The sequence below is a fragment of the Ylistrum balloti genome, unplaced genomic scaffold, assembly GCF_031769215.1.
Source record: "Ylistrum balloti isolate Yb309-2 unplaced genomic scaffold, AGI_CSIRO_Ybal_v1 Utg369646, whole genome shotgun sequence".
Lineage (NCBI taxonomy): Eukaryota > Metazoa > Mollusca > Bivalvia > Pectinida > Pectinidae > Ylistrum > Ylistrum balloti.
The window spans coordinates 364,095-389,780 of NW_026781904.1; the positions used below are offsets into that span (position 1 = coordinate 364,095).

Here is a 25,686-nt window from a genome sequence, read left to right on the forward strand (position 1 = left end):
GTCACGTGAAAGTTTACGTGTTTAACTTGTACACGTTTCGATACTGTCTAGTTCTTCTTCTGTCTGACAAAGTCTGAAGACTGGCGGGCTCATTGTGGTCACGTGATCACATGATTTGAGGATTTTTCCTTACTTATTTCGTCATAATATAAAATCACATTAGATTTATTATTTGGTCTCGCAGTAAATTATTTTTTTTTTTAAATCACACAACTTTAAGGGTGTATGTCACCATATAACATCGTGAAATGGGTTGCAGATCTCTACCCAAATTAAAAGGTCATTCCTTATGAAATAATCAATTCGTTAGAAGAGATACCCAAATATGGATAATATGAGCCGTATAGTAGTATATAGTATATTTTATAAATACTATCAGGCTTTCGTAGTTAGTAAACAAGGGTAAGGAGAAAAACTGAAAAATATTGACCTCAAATAACTCGATATTTTCTCTCTTTTTTTTTTTTTTTTTTGAAGGTGGCTGTTTGTTTTTGCTAGTTCATAAAAATACTTTTAGTCTTAATGATTTATTGAGAGGCTTTCCAAAATTGTCCTTAAGACCGTCTTACAAACGGATTTTAGGCTAAAACGATTCTGTACAAAGGGATTCAAACGGCACCACTTAAAAATTGACAAGAAATTATGGACTTGCGAATGAGGGGAGCTGAGACAAACTCCTTAGGTCGATAAACTTTTACATCATTGTACGAGTAAACAATAGCCACCGTGCCGCAACCGGCGGGCTCTCGTTCAATAATCTCACGTCAAACACAACAATTAACTGGCCAACGCGATAAGGGGGAACGCAAGCCTATAAAAAATGGCTAGTTGTCGTAACATGTGTATTTACCTCCCTGACTTGTATAAATCCAATATTTGTCTCAATTTACACCGTTGTTGAATCCTTAATACAAACTAAATTGGATAGTAAATGACTGTCTAATCCACGGTGCCGAATATCTCGTGCAGCTTTGCGCTTTCGATTGATATCGGATATAATCCTATTTTGTGGCAGTTAGTGTGTAATATTGATAGAAACACATGTTTTATCTGTCTGTTACGTCCCCATGCCGTTCCATACTAACCTAATTTCAAAATCATTACCAGAAATCTGTGCTGTTTTTGAATCCTTAGAAAATGCTACTAGAATTGGCACGACAGAATTTAAGAGGCCATTTAAAATCTGCGTGGAGGTAACTAGGTCCTATTTTGTATTTCGACAATATGTATTTACAGTTACCATAGCAACGTGTTATATTGAATTTCACCTATATTTGAAACGGGTGTTAAATCATATCACGTTCCAATGGCAAACAAACTGAAAAGAAACGCTGTAAAATTGACCACCTTACAACCATAAATTTGTTTGAAATTGACATGTCATGATGTTCATTGCATAAAGGTGGGATATGGTGACTTAGCTTATATTTGGCCTTTGTGCCAATAATATCGGCAATCTTTAAAGCTTACACGAGTGATTGGTCTGATTAGATCGAAATGAATATATATAATTTGACCTTGTTGAGTGCCATTCATCGAGATCCAGATCACGACAGCTCTCTGAGATGGCACTAGAGACTGCCAGTGGTGCTATCATCCATGGGTTCAATTTACATGTGTCTCTTGATGTATTAAGGACGTATAATCTCAAACATTCAAAACAGTTTACAATAACCGAAATCCATAATTTTGAAAAATACCATGTTGTTTTAGTTTGTTATTGCTTTACGTCCTAACAGCCAGGGTCATTTAAGGACGTGCCAGATGTGGGTGGTGGAGGAAAGCCGGACTTCCCGGAGAAAAATCCACCCTTCGTATGTCTCTAACCCGCGACCCACAGGTGGAAGGCTAATGACAAGTTCAAATGTCTTACCGCGGCCCCGTTCATCGCAAGTCGTAAATTATATTTTACGTTGAACAATGCAAAATTGTCAGTTAGCAATTAAAATGGACAAAAGCTACACTAAAAAAATAGGCATTTGAGAGCAGATATTCAATTTAAACACTGAACGTTGAATATTTAAATATGATACTGAGAATATTGGTTGTGAGCTGTGTTTATCGTCCCTGAACTGGCAGCGTCATTTTAAAGCTGAATATTCTTGTAATAACTGGTGTCTACCTCAGTGAACAACACACGGCAGGCCCATCGCATACCATCAAGAACAATAAGGGTTAAGTATTTTGTCCGAGGACAAAACCATGTCAGCACAGACCCGTCAATTTTTCAGCTTCCTGAGAAACACAACGCGAGGTAGAGACTAAATGGTTATTGTTGAACGTTGTCGAAAACAAACATCTAACGACATAAAACAATACCAGAATTAAAAATTTAGCGTTGAATCGTGTAGAAATAATGGTTAAAGTTTTCGTTGAATACTGAATGACGCTTAAACTATAGTAATTTGCAAACGATGGATTTAAGAAAATGTCCACCGTTGGATGATGTTGATAGGTGAAGATTTGATTGACGTATGTAAACCCTGTATGGTATAATCTAGGAGAAGCACAAAATGAATCACGAGTGATAAACCTAGAGAAATTCCGAAGAAAACATAAAAATACGACATTTCAGAAGAAAATAGCTGATAAACCTAGAGAAATTCCGAAGAAAACAGAAAAATAGATATACGCCATTTCCGAAGGAACTAGCCATTCGGAATGTTGTAGATCGCGTGCAATAGTACATGTGGCTTCATTGGAAGCATATTTACTGTTACAACAGCCATATTTCAACCTATCTATCATTTGATATTCTTTGCGTGTCGCCGAACCTGGATTAATGAAAGAGCATGCGTTTCGATCTTTCGATACTGATACTAAACTCCAACATTCGTGCAAGAGTCAAAGAAATGTGCCAAAATAAAATAAAAGTAATTACGTGCATACAAACAAACCATTTTTATCCATTTATTGGTATTGGCGTTTTATTACATGTGTGAGTAATATTGGATATTAAGTAACTATAATATTCCGTAATATATATGCCGCTTTCACTACATGTCCATTATGAAAAACAACAACAACAACAACACAACAAATCGGGGAGAGGAATGCCTTGTAAAGCAAATGCATTATACTTTGGCGATAAAACGAACCAATCATCCCCAGACAGAGGAACTCCCGTGATTTCCTTTAGTGTGCACGAGTTTGACAGGAGAATGGAAGACTAAATAAGAAAATATTACCTCGTAGTTCCCAATGTCTCAGTCTCCTGCAAGACGCGGAAAACAAATCGCGTCACGTGCTCTCGTGCGAGCACGATCTCACGTTGTGTAAGGGCAGGCCTAATTGTAATATACACTGATACTGGTATGAAATCTGCGCCTTTGTGTGAAAGCCATTTATACCCGTAAAAGTTGTAACATCTTGTGAAGTCGCGACGCTAGTAATCCTTATATGGTACGATCGATTATATTATTGTAAAAGGGAGCTTTTGGCTCTAGATACAACTCAAATTACGGCGATATATTGTAAGACTACAAAAGCATTTACATGTAAAACCGGAAACATTCTAATGAATAAAGTCTCCAATCTGTTCTACAATTGCTGGAAATTGTTCCCTTTATCCATGTTATTGATGCATAAATTCCTTTGAATATATTAACGATGTAGTCGATTCCAAGTCTGTATGAAGTAGAGCTCCTGAAATATTAACAATAAACTAAAAAGCAATTTGTGTGTGAGCGCTCGGTGATTATTGTTATAATTATTCGTTAATGAAAATGTCGAGCGCAGTTTGCTTTTGAAACGTTCCCTAAAGACATCGAGTTCTTTAGTTACTAGAATTATGTTGTTTCGAGTTAATGCAATTTTGAAATGTTGCTTCCAGTTCTCGTATATTCGAGTTTCAAGATTGTGTATAGAATTTCGATTTTGTGAATCAAGTTGCAACAACAACAACAACAACAACAACAACAACAACAACAACAACAACAACAACAACAACAACAACAACAACAACAACAACAGAAGAAGAAGAGAGAGAGGATGAGGATGACGAGAGAGAGAGAGAGAGAGAGAGAGAGAGAGAGAGAGAGAGAGAGAGAGAGAGTGGGGGAGGGAGAAGGAAGAGGAGATAGAAAGAAGAGGGGGAAGCGAGCAACAACAGAAACACTAATCTCTTTTAAGAAGAAGAAGAAGGAGGAGGAGGAGGAGGAGGAGGAGGAGGAGGAATATATTTTGGATTTGTAATATATATGAAATGTATTGTAGATAAAAACAAAAATTATTAATAGCGTTAAGATTTAAAATTATAAATTCTGAATGTCATGAAGTCAATAAGTTTTTCCTTAGGAGTTTTTCATGTACGGCATGCAAACAGCGACTTAAAATAGTGTATATTAAAATAAAAGAAATAAGTATAAATAAAGAAAAATCGATAGAGTAACCAGTGATATCGTTAAGTAATTTCCTAGATTCAATAAAACTACATCTCGACGAGATTGGGTGTTAAAGTGACACGTTTTATTGGTTTAATTAAAACCTTATTCCGTTTATGGAACCAATACTTAAGAGAAACCCACTCTCAGTGTCCTTGATAATAATAAAACTATTACGGGCTCGACATTACCCGGAAGGAACATTTGATTAATCTTTTTTTTTAAATAAATGACATTGGTTTCTTTAATTCATAAAATAAAATTAACCAGGAGATGTTGGACAGTTTGTTTTTTATGAACTGTGTATTAGGTTTTTACAGATCGATATATACCATTAGTTAATTCTGTCCTGGTTATATGTAGCTAAGAGATTTTGTTGGATATGTTTGTCAAGGATTATTCACATTGACGGATGAGTAACCTGAAAACGAGGTTCGCTGATATATTTTTTTTCCTACATTTTCACACACCACACGGAATCCTCGATACTCTAAATATGTAATAATGTCAGTTCTATAGTAATCCGAATACCGCGTTTATCCGAACATCGCTTTAACCGAACATCACGTTTATCCGAACACCTCGTTTATCCGAACATCACGTTTATCCGAACACCTCGTTTATCCGAACATCGTGTTTATCCGAACTCCGAGTTTATCCGAACACCGAATTTATCTGAACATCGTGTAAACGAAACACCGAGTTTGTAAGGATATCATGGTATTGTTCGTTGGCAGTGAACTAAGTTCGATAAAACGATGGTTTGGTGATTGACAGAACGTTGTTGTCTTCTCTTAAAGTGTGTTTATGCAATCTTTTTGAAAAAGAATGGAAAGAATGATTTTGATAACTCAATATAGTGTTAAATATGCTTTAAAATGGTGACTGTAGGAGAGATGTTCAAATGAGACTATACACAAACTACATTGGTGTATCCTGAAGTAATATGTGTTCTTTATACCCAAGCTAGATGCACAACTTTGAAATGAATTATTTCTAGCGTCTAATGTTACCGTGCTGCGTTACAAATACGCCTGTTACGTTATTTACACAATGTTTACATGTAAATAAGCTTGTATCGCCTTACCCTAATTCAGTTTCATTATCAAAACATACGACTCAATATTCCTATGTCTGTTCTATATTGAATGACTATTTTCTTTTAATTTCCACTCTAGAATTTAGATGGTTGCAAACATTCATTTCTTGTGTTTTTTTTCATCCACAATTTAAAAAAACTTTTCTTACTCATACCACAATCGCTGTCACCGAGACGCCGGTGTTGAAAATGTTTGAATCGGATTATGGAGGGAATGTGAAGCGTTTCAAGAAATTATACACGAGTCGGTGTCATGTAAGAGCTTGATGTCGAGCGAATAAAACCTTAAAATGCATAAAAATTGTCTGTTAGGTACAAGCTATTACAGATGTAAATACACTGGATTTATTGTAACACATTTAAGAAATCAGTTTACTGTCATATGTTCGTTTAGGAATTCCAAATGCGTTTTTTTCTCCGTAATTTTTTTTTCTTTCCCTTGTATTGATTTGTGTTCGAATACAAAGGAAGGCAAGAGCGTCTACACGTGCAAATCGAATTACTTGGTTGTAATCTCTGTGTTTTTATCACTTACAAGGAATGAAATAACAAAATAAGAAGAAAACGATCGTTTGGTCTATAAACTGCGAGTATATGTGATGTAACATCGTGTTTTACACCTCTGCTATGCATGAATCACAATATAAAGTTTGTGTTGGAATATTAAATGATTCACGGAAATTGTTTTGACCTGGCGCTTACTATCATACCTATAAAGTGTCTCAGCGTCAGACTGTAGACCTTAATATCTGTAGTTTTCATTCTCTGAACAGGTAATAATACCCAGGTCGGTTTCTGAAAGCCCTCTCTTGAGGTACAAAAACTGATAAGTAAATGACGTCACGCTGTTGTCTTGGTAGCAATTTGCGTACATACATTGTAGTTCTAATAACAAATGGCATTTTAAATTTGACAATTAACGTATTCACATTTTTGTTTTGTTTTTTGTTTTTGCATTTGGTTAATGTTATCAGATTGTCACAAAATTACTTCAGAATGGACGTACGTGGGTCCCGGTCCTGATATTGAATTAATCGGTCAGTCTCAATGGCTATCGATGCGCGTGCATCTCTAATCACCCTTGAAACTAGCACGATTTGTGTGAAGAGAGTATGCGAAGTTGTAAACGGATACTGACCGATAAATGACCATAAAACACTTAAATCGGTAGTTGAGGCCACAGTCCATTACAAACAGTTTTATATGAAAATAATGTATAATTATATTTTTCCGCGTCTTTTTCAATGAATTTTCCTCTTTACGTTTAATTTCTATGTATGTTTTTTTTTTTAATTTCTTTCCTATCTTTGTCAATAAACATATTCACCTTTCTTCTTACATATCCCAAATACACATCCTATCTTCCAGCGCTTTCTTTCTTTCCCTTTCCGTTTTCTTCTCCTCCATGTGCTTCTTCTATTATGTTGCTATTTCCCCCCTACCTCGCTATTTCCATTGCGATACATTAAAAGAACTTGGGAGCCCCTGACTATAACAAGACTCTGGAGTTTCTAACTTCAAGGACTCGGGAGTTCCGAATTACAACAAGGATTGGGGACCTCCTGACTACAACAAGGACTCGGGCGCTCCTGACTATATCAAGGACTCGGAAGCTACTTAAAACAAGGATCCGGGAGCTCCTGACTACAACAAGGATCCGGGAGCTCCTAACTACAACAAGGACTCGGGGGCTACTACCTACAACAAGAAATCGGGGCTACGACTTAAAATAAGGACCCGAGAGTTCCTACCTACAATTAGGACTCGGGAGAACTGCGGAGCTCTTGACTACAATAAGGACTCGGGAGGACTGCGGAGCTCCTGACTACAATAAGAACTCGGGACGACTGCGGAGCTCCTGACTACAATAAGAACTCGGAACGACTGCGGAGCTCTTGACTACAATAAGGACTCGGGAGGACTGCTGAGCTTTTGACTATAACAAGGACTCGGGACGACTGCGGAGCTCTTGACTACAATAAGGACTCGGGACGACTGCGGAACTCTTGACTACAATAAGAACTCGGGACGACTGCGGAGCTCTTGACTACAATAAGGACTCGGGAAGACTGCAGAGCTCCTGACTACAGCACAGACGCGGGAGATCCTGACTACAATTTGATTGTTTCTTCTTCGACAAAAACCTTACTTTACACATTGTATTTTTTTTACCTCGGAGTGCAACACTTGACGCAATATGTAACAGATTAGGTCACTGGGTGTCAGGGACACTCTAAACAGCAACACAGACATTCCGGAAAATACTGTGACAGGTTTATCTCGCCCACTTGTGGGTGAAATATATCAGTAAGAAACATCTACAAATAAGAGACGGGAAATCATTTATTTCAGCCTGTATCAAAACTGTTGTAAAAGAAGAAAAAATATGCATTTTAAGTAATATTTACGTCAAATTAAATACATAAATATATCAAAATATGTTTTTTTAAGATTTGAATAAAGAATTTTATCAAGATATGTACGTCGTTAATGTATAGGCTGATTTTCAAATGATAGTTTTTCAGTATAGTTGCGTTCCATCTTCTTTAGAGACTGCATGATGAAATCCCTTGCAGGCCTGCTATAGAATACAAATTAATTGATCATTAAATAATCATTCTAAGTCAGGGTTAATTACAAACAAGCGAGGAAACAAAAGAGAAAATCACGATATTGATTTCCATTCAAGTTATCCTGATAAGGAAATGTAAGCTTTTTCATCTCGGTCTCTTTTATATGGAGAGAAAAACTTCCTAAATCACCACTACGTTAGGTGCAATTAGGCCCGTTTCATCACGTGATCGAATTAAAGTGTGGCCATGCGCGTGCGTTCACTTGATTTAAGGTGTGACGGTGCGACGCCTTCGATGGTCCACGTCCACGCAAGATCGAGCTAATCGTGATGGACAGGTATAAAATTGACGCCTGCTCACCCTGTAACGTTTAACAAGGCAGGTAATAGACATTAATGGGAGATAATTTGTTTTATTTACAAGTTACATGGTGATTTTTGGGGTTTAACATCTCTTTAAGAACACAAATGTCAACTCGGCTTCAATTTGCACGCGAATATGGTAGCCAATTAGTCAAAAGTGGATAACGTGGGGTCATAGTTACCATGACGACTGATGCAGACACTGCGCATGCCCCGTAGCCGCCATCTGCTTTGTGTAATCTAATGATAACATTGTACGTGTTTGATTTTGATTTATTAGAAAAGTACAGAAATAGAATATTGTCCTTCATTCTACAGAAACTCTGCAGAGGTTTTTTCGTCGAAACACTTGATTTATCTTAAATGTTTATAGGTCAAAATGGCTATACGACAAAGCACATACATGTAAAACGTCCATTTATCACGTGATATAGGTCCCTAAATACAGAGGATTTCCACTCAGACGAAACGTTGAAGATTTACGCGGTAAACGAAACGTAGATCAGACTACAATAACGGCAACTCCAGAACATCCAACTATTGCAATGTCGATACTTTAATATTTGACGATTGAAATATTGCCGATGAAAATTTTATATTTAGATGCATAATTTCCGGTTTATAAACCACGTATAAAATACAAGCCAAGTCCGTCAGCTGCTGGAATTTTATATCACGGGCTGGAACAGTAGCAAATATATGTGCTTCAGCTTACTGGTAATAGTTCTTACTTAAATTCTTACCTTTGTAATCAATTGTCGTCTGCTGGCTTGAATGTAGGTCTGTTTTGGCAATGCATATGTAATCTCTGCCGGAAGTACTAGGCAATGTTTCTATGGTGCCCCAGTATACTATATATGTTGTGTTTACAATTGACGCCCGAGTTAAAATTGCTTAAAATTCAATTAAGTACAAGATTTGAAGCACGTCTTAATACTTTTATTTGAATTGATCATTTGAAAACTTGAAATGTTTAAATCCACAATGTGTGCTCGTCATGTTCCCCGTTGTGTGCTTAACTGTGAACGAGATAGAGACAGAATTTTAAAAAAAATTCAAATACACGTACCATATACAATTACAGTGACGTGAATAGAAAACGATCTAACATCGTTATAATGCCACCCGCTTTTGTTCCAGTTAATGTTCGCCTTATATTGAGGTTGGCGATAACATCGAGAATTGTATTTGGTTGTGAAATGTGCAGGCCTATATAATGTTGATTAATGATTAATTTAAGGACATAAGTATATGTTTACCTACTATCGTCAATAAGAATCAGATTCCGTATACATATCATACTGACAAACAAACAAAAAAAGAACAAAATCAATTTCTGATGAAGTTGATTATTTCCTATCAAGGTCTCCGTGCCAGAATAAAATAAGTTGATACCAGCACGACAAACGTAAAAAGATAGCGAGGAAAGCCTCGGTGTCAAAAACGGCTCATAATTTACTTCACCGTGTCATTTTTACGACATTAACAGCATTGATGGGCAGGAAAGAAAAGCGGGAATTGGTAACACATCGACAGACGAACCGAGTGGCATCTCTAAGACGTCGCCTAACATGCAATGGGGTATCTACTTTTTCTGTCATGCGCGGTAAAAATACACTTCCGCTTTTACCGAAATGTACCGATGGTGTAAAACATTGAAATTATGCATATTGAAACTTAAAAGCACTTAACGATTAGATTTTGTAATAAACAGAAATGCACAACTTTTAACATACTTTGACATGTTATTTCATTTTTATCCGATATGACAAAGAAATCTTACAAATATGTCTCTTTAAACAATATGTGTGATGACGGCACGTGCTTATCGAACCAACTACATCGACGATACAATTTGACCGAGTGCATGCTGTTATTTTAATGGGATACTCCGGCTGAACCCACTCTTTCAAAGATACGGGTTGATCGGCAAATTTCATCCACCACTCAGAATGGACAGGATGGAATACTGTCACCATAGCGTCAATAAAACGACAAGATCCACGCAATTATTTCTTTACACGTGAAATACTTCATTATCAGGACTCTGCCAAGACCCCCGGCGGAGTGACACAATAGAATGTCGGCATTGTAAATTATACGACCATTCGTTTGTAATCCAGATTCAGTGATTAGTTTTAAAAAAAACAAATTCTGTGACTTTCATTTTTTTCTGAATAAATGGGATATAATCGAGGAATGGATTATGTAATGAAATAGCTCTTGCTCTCGTTCCATCCCCGCCCCAGTCCTAAAAATAGCGTTTCCGTGTTATCGCCACCGACACACTAAGATTAGTTTTATAAGCACATCTTTGTTGTCAATCATTGCCAATGGAATCTACACCTATATCTTTATCATCGCAAAACATCCCGTCAATAAACAAACATCTTTAAGGGAAAAAAACTGACAAGATGAATATTTTAACAGAAAGTATACAAAGTATTTCTTAGAAGTCGTTTCGTCCCAGTGGTCAAGATGTGGTACAAAGGCACGTGCTTGGGAACACTGCCATTGACCATGAAACGTGATGTAAATGCTGAAAACAACGTAAAACGTTTCGTCTTGTAGAATTTCGAAAGTACAACCGTTATCAAAAATAGGTGATTTCTTTTCTGCTTTGATGCGATGCCAAGTAGTGGCATCACATACAATAGATGTTTGCTGTTTTGGGGAGTTGTGACAAGAAGAAGTGTTATGTTAACACTCCATCACGTAAACCATAGTACATAAGATCAAGGAAGTGAGAAAATCACTGAGAATTCAAACAAATGGTGTGCTTTTTTTTCTATTTTCTCCAAATGATTATAAAATTCCAATTCAACCATTTTATTCCAGAATTTCAAAACACTCTATAAAACAGAAACAATATACGAAAATTCAGGTAGATTATGGTATAACAATTATTCATTAGAGCATTCTCAAAACACTTGCCTTTCATCAAGCCGTCTGGGTTCGAGTCCCGGAACAGACCTGAAAGGTAGAGGGTCACCTGTCCGACCACGTGGGTTTTCCCGGGTACTCCGTATTCCTCTCACAATAAGACCCCTTACGCCTTAAATCCGGGCCAACAAGGGTAATTTAGTATAAATTGTTATAACTTGTTTTGCAATGATTGTGAAATAAAAAAAAAATAAAAATTTAATTCATTGGAGTGAAGCATTTACACTATATAACTTCATTAAAACTGCCATAGTTCCGGAACTAGGTAGCAATTTTATCATAATTATATGAATATTAACAAACATTAGTACAATGAAACACTTGATATTGATTTTATTGGTTATTTTCTAAACAATGAACAAAACTGTTAAGAAAAACACCAGGTGTGTGGTGTCCGTGTTAATGTAGAGGGGTAAACTTATTAACATGATGACAGGCGATTTCAATATGTTTCTGTATGTTGATATTGCTTTTTCTAAAATACATTATCGTCCTATATGAAATATTTTACTTCGGTGTAATACCAGTAAATAAACAGGTTACTTATAAACAAAGCGACATGTACCGGAAGTCGCTTTCTTGTGCACACTAAGACTGGAGAGTTCCATTTCCGCTAAGTGCTATCAATCAAAACGCTTATCGTTTAGAGTACTATCAAAAACTATGGTTAGTGAAGGACGATCTCCCAATGTATGTGAAATGAATGCAAGTGTTGAGCACATACTAATGCCAAGAAATATTTTAATACACCTACATAATCCGGTCGATCAGGAGGTATTAAAATGTCGATTATGTAGATTCATTGAGAGCCACTACTTAACTTTATAAAGACCCTATACACAGCGCTTCAGTGTTTCAGATATTATAGCAAGGGCTCCTTTGTTTTAATACAACATATCCGTTGTAAATTGTACTTCTACCGCTGATCCTTGATATTTCTCCCACTTATAAAGATATAAACCCGAATGTTTCCTAATCCCGCTGATAAAATTTACCATACACAACTCCATTCAAATTAAGCTTAAGTACGTCTCGGCTGAATTTTGTGAATGAATATGTAAATGTCTCGGCTGAATACATTCATTATGACATGGTATGTGATTAATATAGAATTTTTCTATGTTCATATATATCGAATCATTTCGATATTTTGCCTGCATTAGAATCAACACAATATCACCTCGTTTTCATTTCAAATTTCAATCTCACTCCGAAATTAATCAATGATTGAAAAAACTCACTTTGGATTTGAAATAGGTTTGAAAAAATATTCATAATGTCTGAAGTAAATTGAGATAAGTAATAGAATCAGACAGGATCTGTAAATGCAAAAAGACCAGTACACAAATATTCCTTTTTTTTATGCCTACTGTTGTAAACCTAGGCGTCTAGACTTGTTCCTTTACTGAAGTCATCCGTCTTGTTGACCACAAATAACGTTGACCTTTTAAATGTATGCCTATGTAACCTTTATAATGACCGTTTTCAATGTTTTTTTTATTGTGTTTCTTGTCATTTATCAAGAAACGACATAAATGACAAAACGTTATTTTTTCGTCTCAATAAACGTCACCGATGAATTATTTTCACGAGAGAATGCGACATCGGTATAGTGTCAGAAAAAAATACACACCTTCATAATTAAGATTTAATATAAATAATCATCTTTCATCATTACTTCATTAAAAATTCAGCGTTTTATCACTTTTTGGCAAATTGGCGCAATGGTCATATAGCGCGTCCATACCCCCCTGATAAATAGATAACATTTAGAAGTTATCGAAAAAAAAATTAGTATAATTAAGTTGCTGCCGAAATCACAGTAATAGTAATACATATGATTATAGCAGGTAATTAGGGACGAAATAGTATATTTTTTTCCTTTTTAACTTTATAACACAAAAGCAGGTGGGGCAATAACTCAAAGAGCTTACCAATTAGTCTGGACATTTTTTTAAAAAAAAAGTCAACGGAAAAAAATTGTTCACCTTCGAATTCATTATTGCTAGGTCCATTTACGTTTCTATGTACGGCGATCCTGAAATCTAAAAAAAAAAAAAAAAACCTTCCCGCGATTTAAGAGGTTAAATAGCATGATCAAATACATAGACCTGCCTTAAATTATAATTTGTTGTTCCGGAAAGCAACTCCCCGAATACACTGCATCGTCGTTTTCCGGAATGACAGATTTGCCATGCAGCTATAATTAGTATAGCGAGTATCACGTGCCAATATACCTGGCCTTTCAGCTATTTGTATTATACTTAATCAGGAGCTATGCCCTGCTACTTTTGGAACTAAGCACCTCACGTGGTCTGGGCCCCGTGATGGAATGGATGGATTCACCATGTAAGTGTCTCCATACATCCATCAATTCCTGTCTCCTACTCACCAGGGGGCTCTGTCTGTCTTTCAGTGTCCTAAACGGCAGTCCACGTGAAAAAGATACAAGATATTGACCACATGATCAAATATAATTGACGTCTTCGACCAGAAAGAGAGCGACATACAGTGTCACCTTGTAATGTATTGGAGAATGCATCTTCGTCGTGTCTATAACTCAATATTGCGTTGTATTTTCAAAATCGGAACTGCCATACATTCGGTTCTTTCAAATACATCAGTTGTCATTTTTGATCATGGCATAATGCCAAAATCAAGTTATGACAAGAATTTCAAATAATTTGTGATATGACGAATAAATGATTATGAAAAATTACTGAAGAGACCAGAAACGGAAAATAATAGTGGACATATTTCAGATTTTTTTTTCTTTTTACATGTTTGTACGTAATTATAGCTGAAGTGCATCTTCTAATATATCTATATATATATACATTATTATCCTATTCTGTTGCGATCCCCTGGTTTTTATTGTCGGAAAAAAAAAAAGATTAATCATAAATGTTTCAAGCATTGCATTCCTTGCATATAATTATTCAAGGATAATGTAAAATGGCGTTTTAATTGCTGTGTTGCAGGAAAATACAGATGTATGTACATCAACAAAATGAAAATTATTGACGGAAATTTTGTTATAAAATACTTGTTTTTGTAGAAATGAAAATATTTTGTTTTATTTGCACACATTGTGCATAAAACAACGAATTATACTTTTCATCTGACATAAACATAAGTTCTATGCTCAGTTATAAAGCCCCCGAAAACTAAAACATTCTCACTATATCCTACACGAATTCTCTGTCGACGTGACATTGATTGAATGATAAATCGGAAGTCTGGCATCCCCGGACTTCCAAGTGTACGATATGGCGGAAGTCCAGGGGATGATACGGAGCCAGAAAACCTGCTCCTGTGAGGAGTACATGATGTTTATTAGCCGGTAGTTTATTGGAACTTATTGTTTGAAATCAGCGCTGGTGATAACCGTTGTATAAGCCCACACGTAATTGTTCAGTATAATAGGAAACATTATTGACGAGAAAGATGGCTATGATAATGTCACTGATGAGGAAATGAGTAATGAGTCCCGAAATTATACAAGTATTCGCCATTTACTTGAAGCTAATGCATTTTTAGCTTCACTGGTTTTAATTTTGTTTTGTCTTTTTAATATCCGAAAAAAAGAGCATTGAAGCCAAACTTTACATACAAATTATAAAATTATATGTTTTCAACATATTTCGACAAATTCAACATCTGACATATTTCTTGTGTAGCTTGCGTACTATTCAAAATAAATAATCCGGCTTGGTATACGATTAAAAACAGCACGAGAACTGAACAATAACTGTAACTTAAAATCGATAAAACATAGACAAAATCACAAGAAAATTAAGATTTATAGATTTATTCGGAGACCCTTGTATCAAGTACAAGCAGAAATAGAACCACACGTTCCGGAAGGATCTAAGTCTTGTTTGGCAACATAATCATCGACAATAGCCGTGGTAGCGTAATTTATCGAGACGGAATAAAAGCGGAACGATATGGAAAATAACGTAACGAAATAAATCTATAGTAATGAAATACAAACGAAATGGAAACAGAGCGAAAACGCTAAAATCATTCATCCGGAATTTATTACAGGTGATCGATTTCACAAGGAATCTTGCCACATTACCCAATCATCAAAGCATCATGATGAATCAAGAGCCAGCTTTTAAAATGATAAAATTTCTTTTATTTAATGTTTGTATTTACATATACACGTAGTGCGGTAAATTGATATCAAAGTTGCTGAGATTTTTGCCTTATGGACATGTACCTTTTTGTGAAAGCTTGAGTTTTGATGACGAGTAGCACAAATATAAATTGGGTCTAAGGAAACCAGGCGAAAAGCACTCCGGTTCCATTGTTAAAAAGTACCTGCTTTTATACCGCATATCACTTACAGCAGTAACATGTGACAGAGTGTTTTTTTTCTTCTAAATAAGAAGCTTTGATCTATATGAACAGTGCTTTAGTGAAACAACATATAAAGAAAATGGCAACGAAAGTTCATTGTACGTTATATTTTGAAAGAAAATCGTTGTTTGGTTTATAAATAAATCGTCCATTAGCCTAGTAAAATCAACATAACTACACCGACTGGCTGTCGGACGGCAGTGAAGAAGAATGCACCATCCGTAAGAAGTATTGTTGTCAAAGTGCAGGCGCCCTAACCCCTGGGCTGTGAGTTATGTGGATTAGTGTGTCGACCCATCGTTGTTAATGTAGCTCTGTCGGCCCGGGGGGTCGGGATCGTTGAAGTACTGGCCCGGGAGATACATGTTGGATATACATCATTCCTATATAAGGATCGTGACATTAAAATTGCTTTCTTTGCCGAATCACTTGTCACATATTGTTCAACGAATACACCGGATCTGAGAATCAAAGCTTAAAGACCGACGATGACGACATCACCATTTTTTTTCCCCGGCAATTGACTAAAATGCTTCTTGCTCGGTCATTTTCTCAGTTGTTACTTCAAAAAGTGGGGTAGTTAACGTGTAGGGAAAACTATACAATGACGTCACTACCATAATTGACGTGAGAAATTCGTATGGCAAAACATATTGATTAAAGGAGAAAAAGATTCAGCAATCCATGTTGAGTATACGTGTACTTTAAGATATCTCAACCCTTGGGATGAGATTGTTTTGTATCCCATAAGCAAGCATCCGGTTATACAGTGTATGATGCCTGGGTAATTACATTGCTAAGAAGAAAACATCACCGGGCACACACTGAAATTTAAAGTCAGTCAATTTAAAACAGAAGAGTTGTGGAAGTTGACGTCATGTGATATTAATAACGCAAAGACCGCGTTTTAGGACGCGTTGTTTACAGACTTGAACCAAACGACACCAGATTGGCAAACGTGCTGTTTGCACTGCAAAAAATTCAAGTTGAAAAGAACATGTGTATTTAGGCTGTTTGAGAGAGGTTTTCGTACGTGGAATACTGACATATCTTACATAATATAGATATGCTGGTTTTATTGTTTGTTTGTTTGTTGTTGTTATTGCCAGTGCTACAGTGCTACATTGTATATAGTCATTTTCTATTATTCTATTATCGTCTGTTTCGGCTATGTAGACAGACATCTATGAAGATATAAATTAAAATTTATCATCAACGTAGCGCACTGGATCGATGAGGGGTGATGAACTGGTATACATCCTTATTACGGTGTGAGCACGCGCGGAGATCGGCGTTAACAGCTTACTGTTGAAGGTCTCGTTTCGTGTTTGTGAACTTAACAACAGTTTCATATGCAATTCGACACACGGGCACGTAGCATAGAAACCTGTTTATTTTGGGACTGGCAATTCAAAATATTGTTGTTTTTATTTGCCGTTAATTTACTTACCGCATACCTCGGGCGGATTGTTTACAACGAAATATAGACACAGATAATTGTTTCACTGGCCTCCGGTGGCCTTGACCGCACGGCAGTTTCATACACCTATAATATTGTACATCTGTAGTCACCAACCAACTTGCGCCTGTCGTTATTTAACACTGCTAGTATACTGTATGAAAGTTATTATTTGTGAAAGAAATATTTTCACGTCTTTTAATATTTCAGGTTCGATCAAATATATCAACAATGGAGTTATAAACATGCATTAATTTTCGTTTCCCATACAAGTCCTCACGCTGAACCGAGTCACTCAGAATTAGTAATCACGGCAATTTGACGCTGAGTACACCGAAAATGCGAAAATAATTTTGGACAAATACTCCAGTGACTGGACAATTTTGTCGGATTGATGCCGAATAGTTATTAACATCGGCAACCAGTAATTAACCTTGGAACATGTCGCCTTTTTATGTCAAAAGAGTCTCAATGAACTCATTATGCAACACATAATGGTCTTTCCCATGATTTAAAAAAATAAATAAAAATGACATGTACTTTAAAATTTCAAAATAAATCTCATATTAAAAAATGTAAACACGAGGAATATTGTCATTGTACTTTAAAGTTTTTTACGCTTAATTTTGCTTCTCGTGTAGATTCAACATGGCGGAAAATAACTGGTTTGTGTCACGCACATTCACCGGACGTCATGATCGGTATTACTATGAAGAGTAATTAGTCCTTTGTGTAGAATAACCCGAGTCATTACAAGCACCTGTCTCTCTTAAAGTGACACTTGTTGCCTTTTCTTCTGAAGCTCTAACGAGGCAGATTATTTGTAAATTCGCGTGCGCTATACCTGTGTTTTCCCATGATATGGTGTTTTATAGAATTGTTGTGTAAGGTTCGAGCTACTTTTGGTCAGTCGTTTGAAAGATTACTCCTTCGTGCTTGTCGGATATGGATATTAATACATATATGATTATCCCGTGTTTTTTATGATTTAGAAGTTTTAATTCTATTTAAACGATAGTTGTTAGAGTGGAAACAGTATTGTACAATTAGTTCTCTCATACCTTATGACCTCATCCTTTCCCATCCAAGTTACTTATCTTCTCAACCTCCGAACGTCACGTATACCCATCTTCCTTCATTGATACCTCATTTGTTCACTGACTTGGTATCCGATGAACTTTCCTCCCAAAATACCAGTGTCCTCTTTCGTACAAAGCCCTCAGCCTTCCTTCGTGTCTCGTGTTGTCACTAACTTTTCGGTGTCTGATAGTATCCCTCTTTCGTGCCTCGTGTTGTCACTAACTCTTCAGTGTATGATAGTATCCCCCTTTCGTGTCTCGTGTTGTCACTGAGTCTTCAGTGTCTGATAGTATCCCCCTTTCGTGTCTCGTGTTGTCACTAACTCTTCAGTGTATGATAGTATCCCCCTTTCGTGTCTCGTGTTGTCACTGAGTCTTCAGTGTCTGATAGTATCCCCCTTTCGTGTCTCGTGTTGTCACTAACTTTTCGGTGTCTGATACTAACCCCCTTTTCGTGTCACATGTACTCGTTTACACTCTGAGTATGCTTCGTTTCCCGAATTCACACTCCTGTCGTTTGCTTATTTTGCATTTACATTTCACATCGTGTCTCATATCCCCCTCGTTCTCTGTAGAGTTAGATATGTGATCGTATTCCCACTACCCTTCCTGTGTCATTTCCGCACCTTTCTTTCGTTATTCATTTCGTCGTCTTAATTTCTTTCGTGTCTCGTATCCTCCCTCACCCTCCTGATTTTGTTACCCCCCTCCCCACCGCCCATCCCTCCCAACCTTAGCAACCATGTTCTTCATAGATCTGTATGGTCGACCGGGCGTCTCTTCCCTTTCGTGTCACATCTTCCCGCTCCTCCTACGTGTGTTTACATGTTTACTCAGTTTCTCCGATCAGATATGAGAATAACCATGGTTAATGACACGTGACTTTAAATCGTCTCACGTGAACACGTATACGAGTGTTTGTGATCTAACAATTCAATAGATGCACATGTCATGCGTGATTGTATCTAAGGTACCAGCACAGAATCAAAATTGAGGACATACTTGTTACCAATTAAAAAACATTTGGGTCACGAGACATGCGCGTGCATTTGAATTCAAACCGGACTTCACGGCTCATCAGTGAAACCTAACTCACAAAATGTCAACCTCGTTCGTTAGCAGTGTTAATTATGTTGTATCTCTGTCCAACCTGCACGTTAAAGGACTTTTCCGTACTAAGATTATCAAGGTATGATGAAGGACACAAGTGAAGTCTTGCGTATTCGAAATGTCGCAGCTTTCACTACGAAAACGAACACCGATATTTCGAAGCGGTTGATTAAGCCCAAACTCATAACTATCGCCAGTATGTCGAAATATTTTGATAAATATACAGTCCCACTTTGTCGAAGTCATTGAATTAATGTAGAGTCCCAAGATGTCGAAATAATGAGATTAAAGTACAGTCCCAATATGTCGAAGTCACGAGATTAAAAGGATGACCCCGATATGTCGAAGTAATAAGATTAAAATCACGATCCTGATATGTTGAAGTCCTGAGATTAAAATAAAATTAGACTTAGTTTTTAAACCTGATGTTTATCTAACCTACAAAATGCGCCTTTATTTCTTTAGTGACAGGTATGATATATAAATATAGATATCTTTACCAACTTAGTATGGTTTTTTGTCCGCTATAAAGGGCCTTCGGCGTCCATCGGCCGCAGGGATTATCGCGACACCTAAATTTACACCACCTCTGTGGATGCAGATTTATAACTTTGTATTTGTTTTATGTTCTATGTATGTGATGTAATTCATGATATATTTGTGTCTTGATAAAGAGGCAAGCTGCCTCGAAAATCTGTTGCTATTACTTCATAGATCATACATAGATACCTTTATACATACACTACCTTTCCAATATATAAATACATACGTTTCTATAAATATATATATTACTTAAACATGAAATCATATTCATCACGCGACTGTTCTAAGGAAATCTCCTGGTGGTCCGTATGACTTTAAAGACATTCCGTAGCTGCATATTATACAAAGATTACATTATCAAATCGTTACATTTTGCACCAGTGTGTAATAAAATATGCACTCTAATGAATTAAATCGCGATAATTTGATTCTGAGCACCGCACTGCCGCGCCCCGCCAACAGTAACGGTCGCAACGTCAATATGAAGGACGCTTGTCGGGAGCACTCCACGGCAATGTTTCAAACATATCGTTGTGTGAAATTGGACTAAATTAATTTATAAATCATAATACTAATTCGATATGGTTTTAATGTCACGAAGAATATGGCTCAACACTAGTGACAATTGGATCATTTTACCCCCAACACGTCGCTAAATACCATCTACAGCAGTCATTATGTCGTGGTTTAATTCAATCTTAATTTCAATGCTACTTCGTTTCAATGACATGTAAGATAAGGAAGGCGATTGCCCAGTAGGGTATGGCAATTGGTAGAGTGTAACACAACATGTATTCAGTCACATGGTCGTGATAGGTCTCAGCTCAGATGTATGTAAACGTTATATATAAGTTATATCTCATTGAAATATCACGAGTTAATTTGTGGAATCACGATAAATTCGTGGGAGTTTAGAGCCCAGTGCCGTCTGTCCTTTGCAATTAGTGCCCACATTTGCTTGTGGACACTATACTTTCATGGGGAATGTTGCTACTTCAACGTTATCAGTAATTTTTTATCATGTTGGGGGTATGCGCCCTAGAAGAAAGAAACAAAATATCAGATCTATATGAATTTGTACTTAATGGCAGTTGACATACAAAATTAATTAAGTTGGTCTTGACATTGTGTCCTTTCCTCAACTTGTTTGGTAAGCGTTTTCTTTGAATGGGGAGGACCATTACACTTTATAACGATCTGAAATATAAATGAAGTCTTTTGTTTATTTTTCAGGACTTATTACTACAACACGTATCGGGAAAGATTTCAACCAAGTTATACCACCAAATACAAGTGTTGTCACGGCTGGCAGGAAAGAGCGGGAACGACCGGATGCATGTTCAGTAAGTAGCGACACCTGTAGTCTATAGCCTGAAATACCTGTTGTAGTTGTCCTACTCTAGGTTTCGTTTTTAGAACAGAACGAGCGCCACCTAGCGGAGAAAACCTGGAAGGCCTTTTATCATTTTTAAATAAATAAAATCGAAAAGGGGGCAATAAACGATATTATCTTGATAACAACAGGGATTGTTTCGTCAGTTCTAAAACTGCGGATAGTCTCAATAATTTGTTGGCTAAGGTGATATTCCCGTGAATGGAAATCATTTTGACGAGGGGTCTCCTTGTAGTAGCTAGTGGCTGCCTCCCTGAACAACATACGGAAGGCCCGTCGCATGTCACTTAAAGTAGATCTGGTACAGTGTCTTTCCAAGGGCTCAACCATGACAGCACCGATCCTTAGATACAGAAACCCACTCAGGTATATTTAACCTCGGACCTTCACCTGCGGTTTGCACTGTGGGCAACGCTCTGCTGACGGAGGTATTGCGATCCCAGTCTCATATGATAAAACGAATTGACTGTCTTGGGAAAAACACCTCAGTCACGTATTGAAGAAACCAGCTGACGTGGAAAAACACAAGTCGCTCCAACATAAGTGTGTGTTTTCGGTATCAAAGGAAGACTCCACAACAACCGGAAGCCACATCCCCATAACTGGACTATCAGATCTAGGACGATAAGACATACATGCCCATTAAACTCTCTCTTATATTCCTTAGTATTCAACTCCAGACGTCAACAGTCTCCACACAAAAGGATATCAGCTGGTAACCCGGGGTATAAAAAGTATTTCAGCCAAATGATAACCTAATGGCATTTGTTTTCTACTCGGACCAAAAAGTGAAATAAAGAAAGAAAAGTATATATAATACTATTAAAGACTTAAATATTAACATATTACAACATTTCATACCAGAACTGAGAACCAATTGAAATGTTCGTGATGTTTTCATTCTAAAGGTAATGTTTCTGACTGGTGTCCATATTTACGTCATTTTGATGTAATTTATTCTTACATAATTCTCTGTCAGGGGTATACCTGTTACTCATCTTCTCTCGCAATTGTTATCGCTCCCCCACCCCTAGACGGGGTACATCCCCCCTCTCCAAGACGAGGTACTCCCTCCCCCTATCCTGGATGATGTACTCCCTCCTCCTAGACGAAATGCATCCCATCCCCCTCTCCTAAACGAGGTACGCCCCCCCCCCCCGCCAGACGAAGTACCTCCCTCTCCTAGACGAAGTATATATTATGTATATACACAAGTAACTTTCAGTCGTTGACCCCATTTCTCAGCATACTTTAAGGGTACACGTGCTTAATGAATTCAGTTTCCTCCATCCCGTTTGACAAACAATTTAATCATTAATGACCCGGATGATCCCTCTGTATCCCTGAGCCACGCCCCTTCCGGTATACACGCCCTCTACATTCCATTATTAAACTTACGTCTTTTATAACCTTCTTTATGTTAAATTGGTTATCTCATTTTCAAGGAGATAGGCTTTATAACAGCTCAGGTGTAGAATACAAATCGTCGATCATAATTTACCAGGTAAACCCGTATCAGATTCGACATAGATCTTTCATTGTTACATAGGTGTGTGTTCTCGTTGAGACTAAAGATAAGGGTATGACAAGCCCTACTGTTTCAATCACCACCACAGTGTTTATATACATAAAAAATAAATGTTTCATAAAAACAAAGTCGACGGGATTTCTGAATAGAAGTTTTTGTTTCCACTGTGAATAATGTAGTCATATTTCACGATTAATGTGATAGAAGAAATGTAGACGTAAAGTAGATGGAAAAATAAATCTTCCGTGTCCATCTATAAAATCAAACGATACGTCTTATTTTGACCTCAGATGGTCTTACTTGAAATTTCGCACCAAAATAAATAAGTTAAAATTCTTCTCCGTTTCTTCCCTTTATGTCATTCTCCCGTGCGTCCATTCTAACAACGAACAATACTAGTCATGTTTGATGAAATGTAACACACACACAAAAAAAACCATACAAATTTATCCCTGATGCTGACCATATGTTGTACCTACCGTATCTACTTTATATAGCAGTGCTCTCTACTTCCGGTTTTTAATCACCATGCCAGAAAAAAATGAACATTCCCACAAGGCCACACAATCTTACAAATGAACAGACATATCCATATACAAATGAATTAATTAAATATATTTTCCGGGTCTTTAATTACGTATATCTAAATTAGGACACTGTTTTAGGGATCTGGGTCCATTGGACTTCCTGCTAATTGCGTGACTTCCGGTGTCAGAAGTTCCTGATCGTTACTGTGTTTTTTATCATCGACAAAACCATAGCGATATTGTGAAGCAATGCATAAGGAGCACATGTTATCTGGTTTTCTGTTGAATTTAAAAAAAAACAGCGAAATTGTCAATTTACATTTACGATTGGGAATTATAACATGACATACGGGAAGGCTTCGTCCACATTGCGTTATACATTTGCCTTAAAGTTGTGTTTTACTGTTTGTGCAAACGTAATTTGAGAAATATTGTAAATACTGCGAAGTTAGATCAATCTTACTAAGGGATGCAAAAGTACTCTATGAAACTTGTCCGATGTACTAAATATACCAATTTTGGGCTATATTACATTTTGCTTAACGTTCTGATGCAAAATGCACATATTTGGGCATTACAATTGTAGATATCTATGTTGTTTTTTTTTATATCTCATTTATAACCAGCTGACAATTTCCGGCAAGAGGTGATTAATTGCTCGCGGGGAAGTAGGATATCTGTTTTAATTTTTATACATTTTTAAAAATCACGGTCAGACGAAAGATCACTTCAACTCTCTCATATGTCAAGATTAATGTTCTTCTTGGTTGTTGACAGTGAAGACAACTTTGACAAAAAAAGTAAAAGAATAGATTTCAAAATCACCTTAACTTGCGCGAGACTGATTGATAACAAAGCAAAGTTCACCCGAGTAAAATATGATTGTGTTTGTGGATAGGATAAAACATCAAAAATATGTTACCGGTAGCTTCAAGCATGACATTGCTTTCATCCTCAGTTTTGCTGAGCCAGCGTTAATACTGAATAACAAAAACGGTTTCGGTAGCCTTTTCATACCTTTTTACGAGATAAAGTGCTGTCTGTAGGATAATGTGCTAGGTCTCTCGTGACTTTACCTGTTTAAAAACCTGCATGTAATGAAGATATGCAAGATGATAGGATAAATATATGAAAAAGGCCTACTTGTGTATTCCATACAGCCTTCCACTGGCCATTGTCGTCTTTATTGAGCGTTCCATGTCGCGAGAGTCGAGAAATTTTAGGAGATTTCTCTAAAGATGACCCTTAATAATACTGTCGTGATCTAAGAAATACGAGACAAATCATGTAAATTTTTCACGTATATTATATATAAAATACATATTTGCTGCTAAAATCAACTCGAAAGTAAGATAAAACCTGTCTTTGAAACGACCTCCTTGTGTAACACCAGACGTCTCAGAAAGCTTACCCTTGTGTCATCTAAAATTAAATATACGACGTTTAGCAGATATTTTAAAGAAAAACAGCCTCTTTCCGTACCGGGAAGGGTCACTATCGATACAGTAAATGCAACGTTGCCATAAAACTATTCTTAAGAGTATACATTGTGATATTCTTCGTGGCAATTTAACTCCATTCTAACATACTATGTATATGAAGGTTGTTGAAGCACATCGTCGCCTAAGATTCTATTGTATAAGTTTGTAAAATTCAAACTTCAAACAATTGATTCCTATGTCTTGTTAAGCAGCCCAGTGGTTACTTGTTGACAATCAGACGTGTGATCTGTTTGATGTAAACGGATAGATATATAATAAGTAAGAGAGTCTTTTGCGAATCAGCGTTTTGAATACCGGAACTGCAACTGCATGGCAACCGGAAGTGATGTCGAATTTCCTTTTCGAAAATCATTGGAGTTTTTTTTACACAAAATACTTCCTAGATTTTTGTTGCCGAGTCGCTCGGTGCTATTTGAGTGAGAAATATATTGTCTCTTCATGGATATGCTGGAAGAAGGCCTCTAATGTTAAAACACAGCTAAATATTTCTTATTCAGAACCTTTGTATTTAAAGACCAAGTGGAGAAAATGAAGAATGTGCTGGTGATGTGGAATAGATATTGGTCGCATACGTGAAGCAGGAAACAGATGTTTTGCAGGTGATGCGGACAAATAATGAAACATAATGTTTTTTTTTTTTTTTTAAATCTTTGTCTTGGTGGCAGTTAGGAGTTCATTTAAAAAAAACTTTGAATCAAACGCTCAAATGACTTAGGTAGGTGTTAAGACTCATCGCAATGGTCTGATATAGGGTTCTTACATTATGCTAGTCATTGTTTGGTGTACTTACACTAAGGCAGGTTGATCTAGCCGAGATG

At 36.8% G+C, this 25,686-nt stretch overlaps 1 protein-coding gene across 1 annotated transcript in view; it reads left to right on the forward strand.

Moving 5' to 3' along the window:
* LOC132555093 (multiple epidermal growth factor-like domains protein 6) overlaps positions 1 to 25,686 on the forward strand; it is a 177,213-nt gene that overhangs the window by 40,824 nt on the left and 110,703 nt on the right. Inside the window, exon 4 of the mRNA XM_060219436.1 lies at positions 21,152 to 21,261. Coding sequence (XP_060075419.1) covers positions 21,152 to 21,261 — 110 coding nt within the window. The remainder of the gene's footprint in view (positions 1 to 21,151; positions 21,262 to 25,686) is intronic.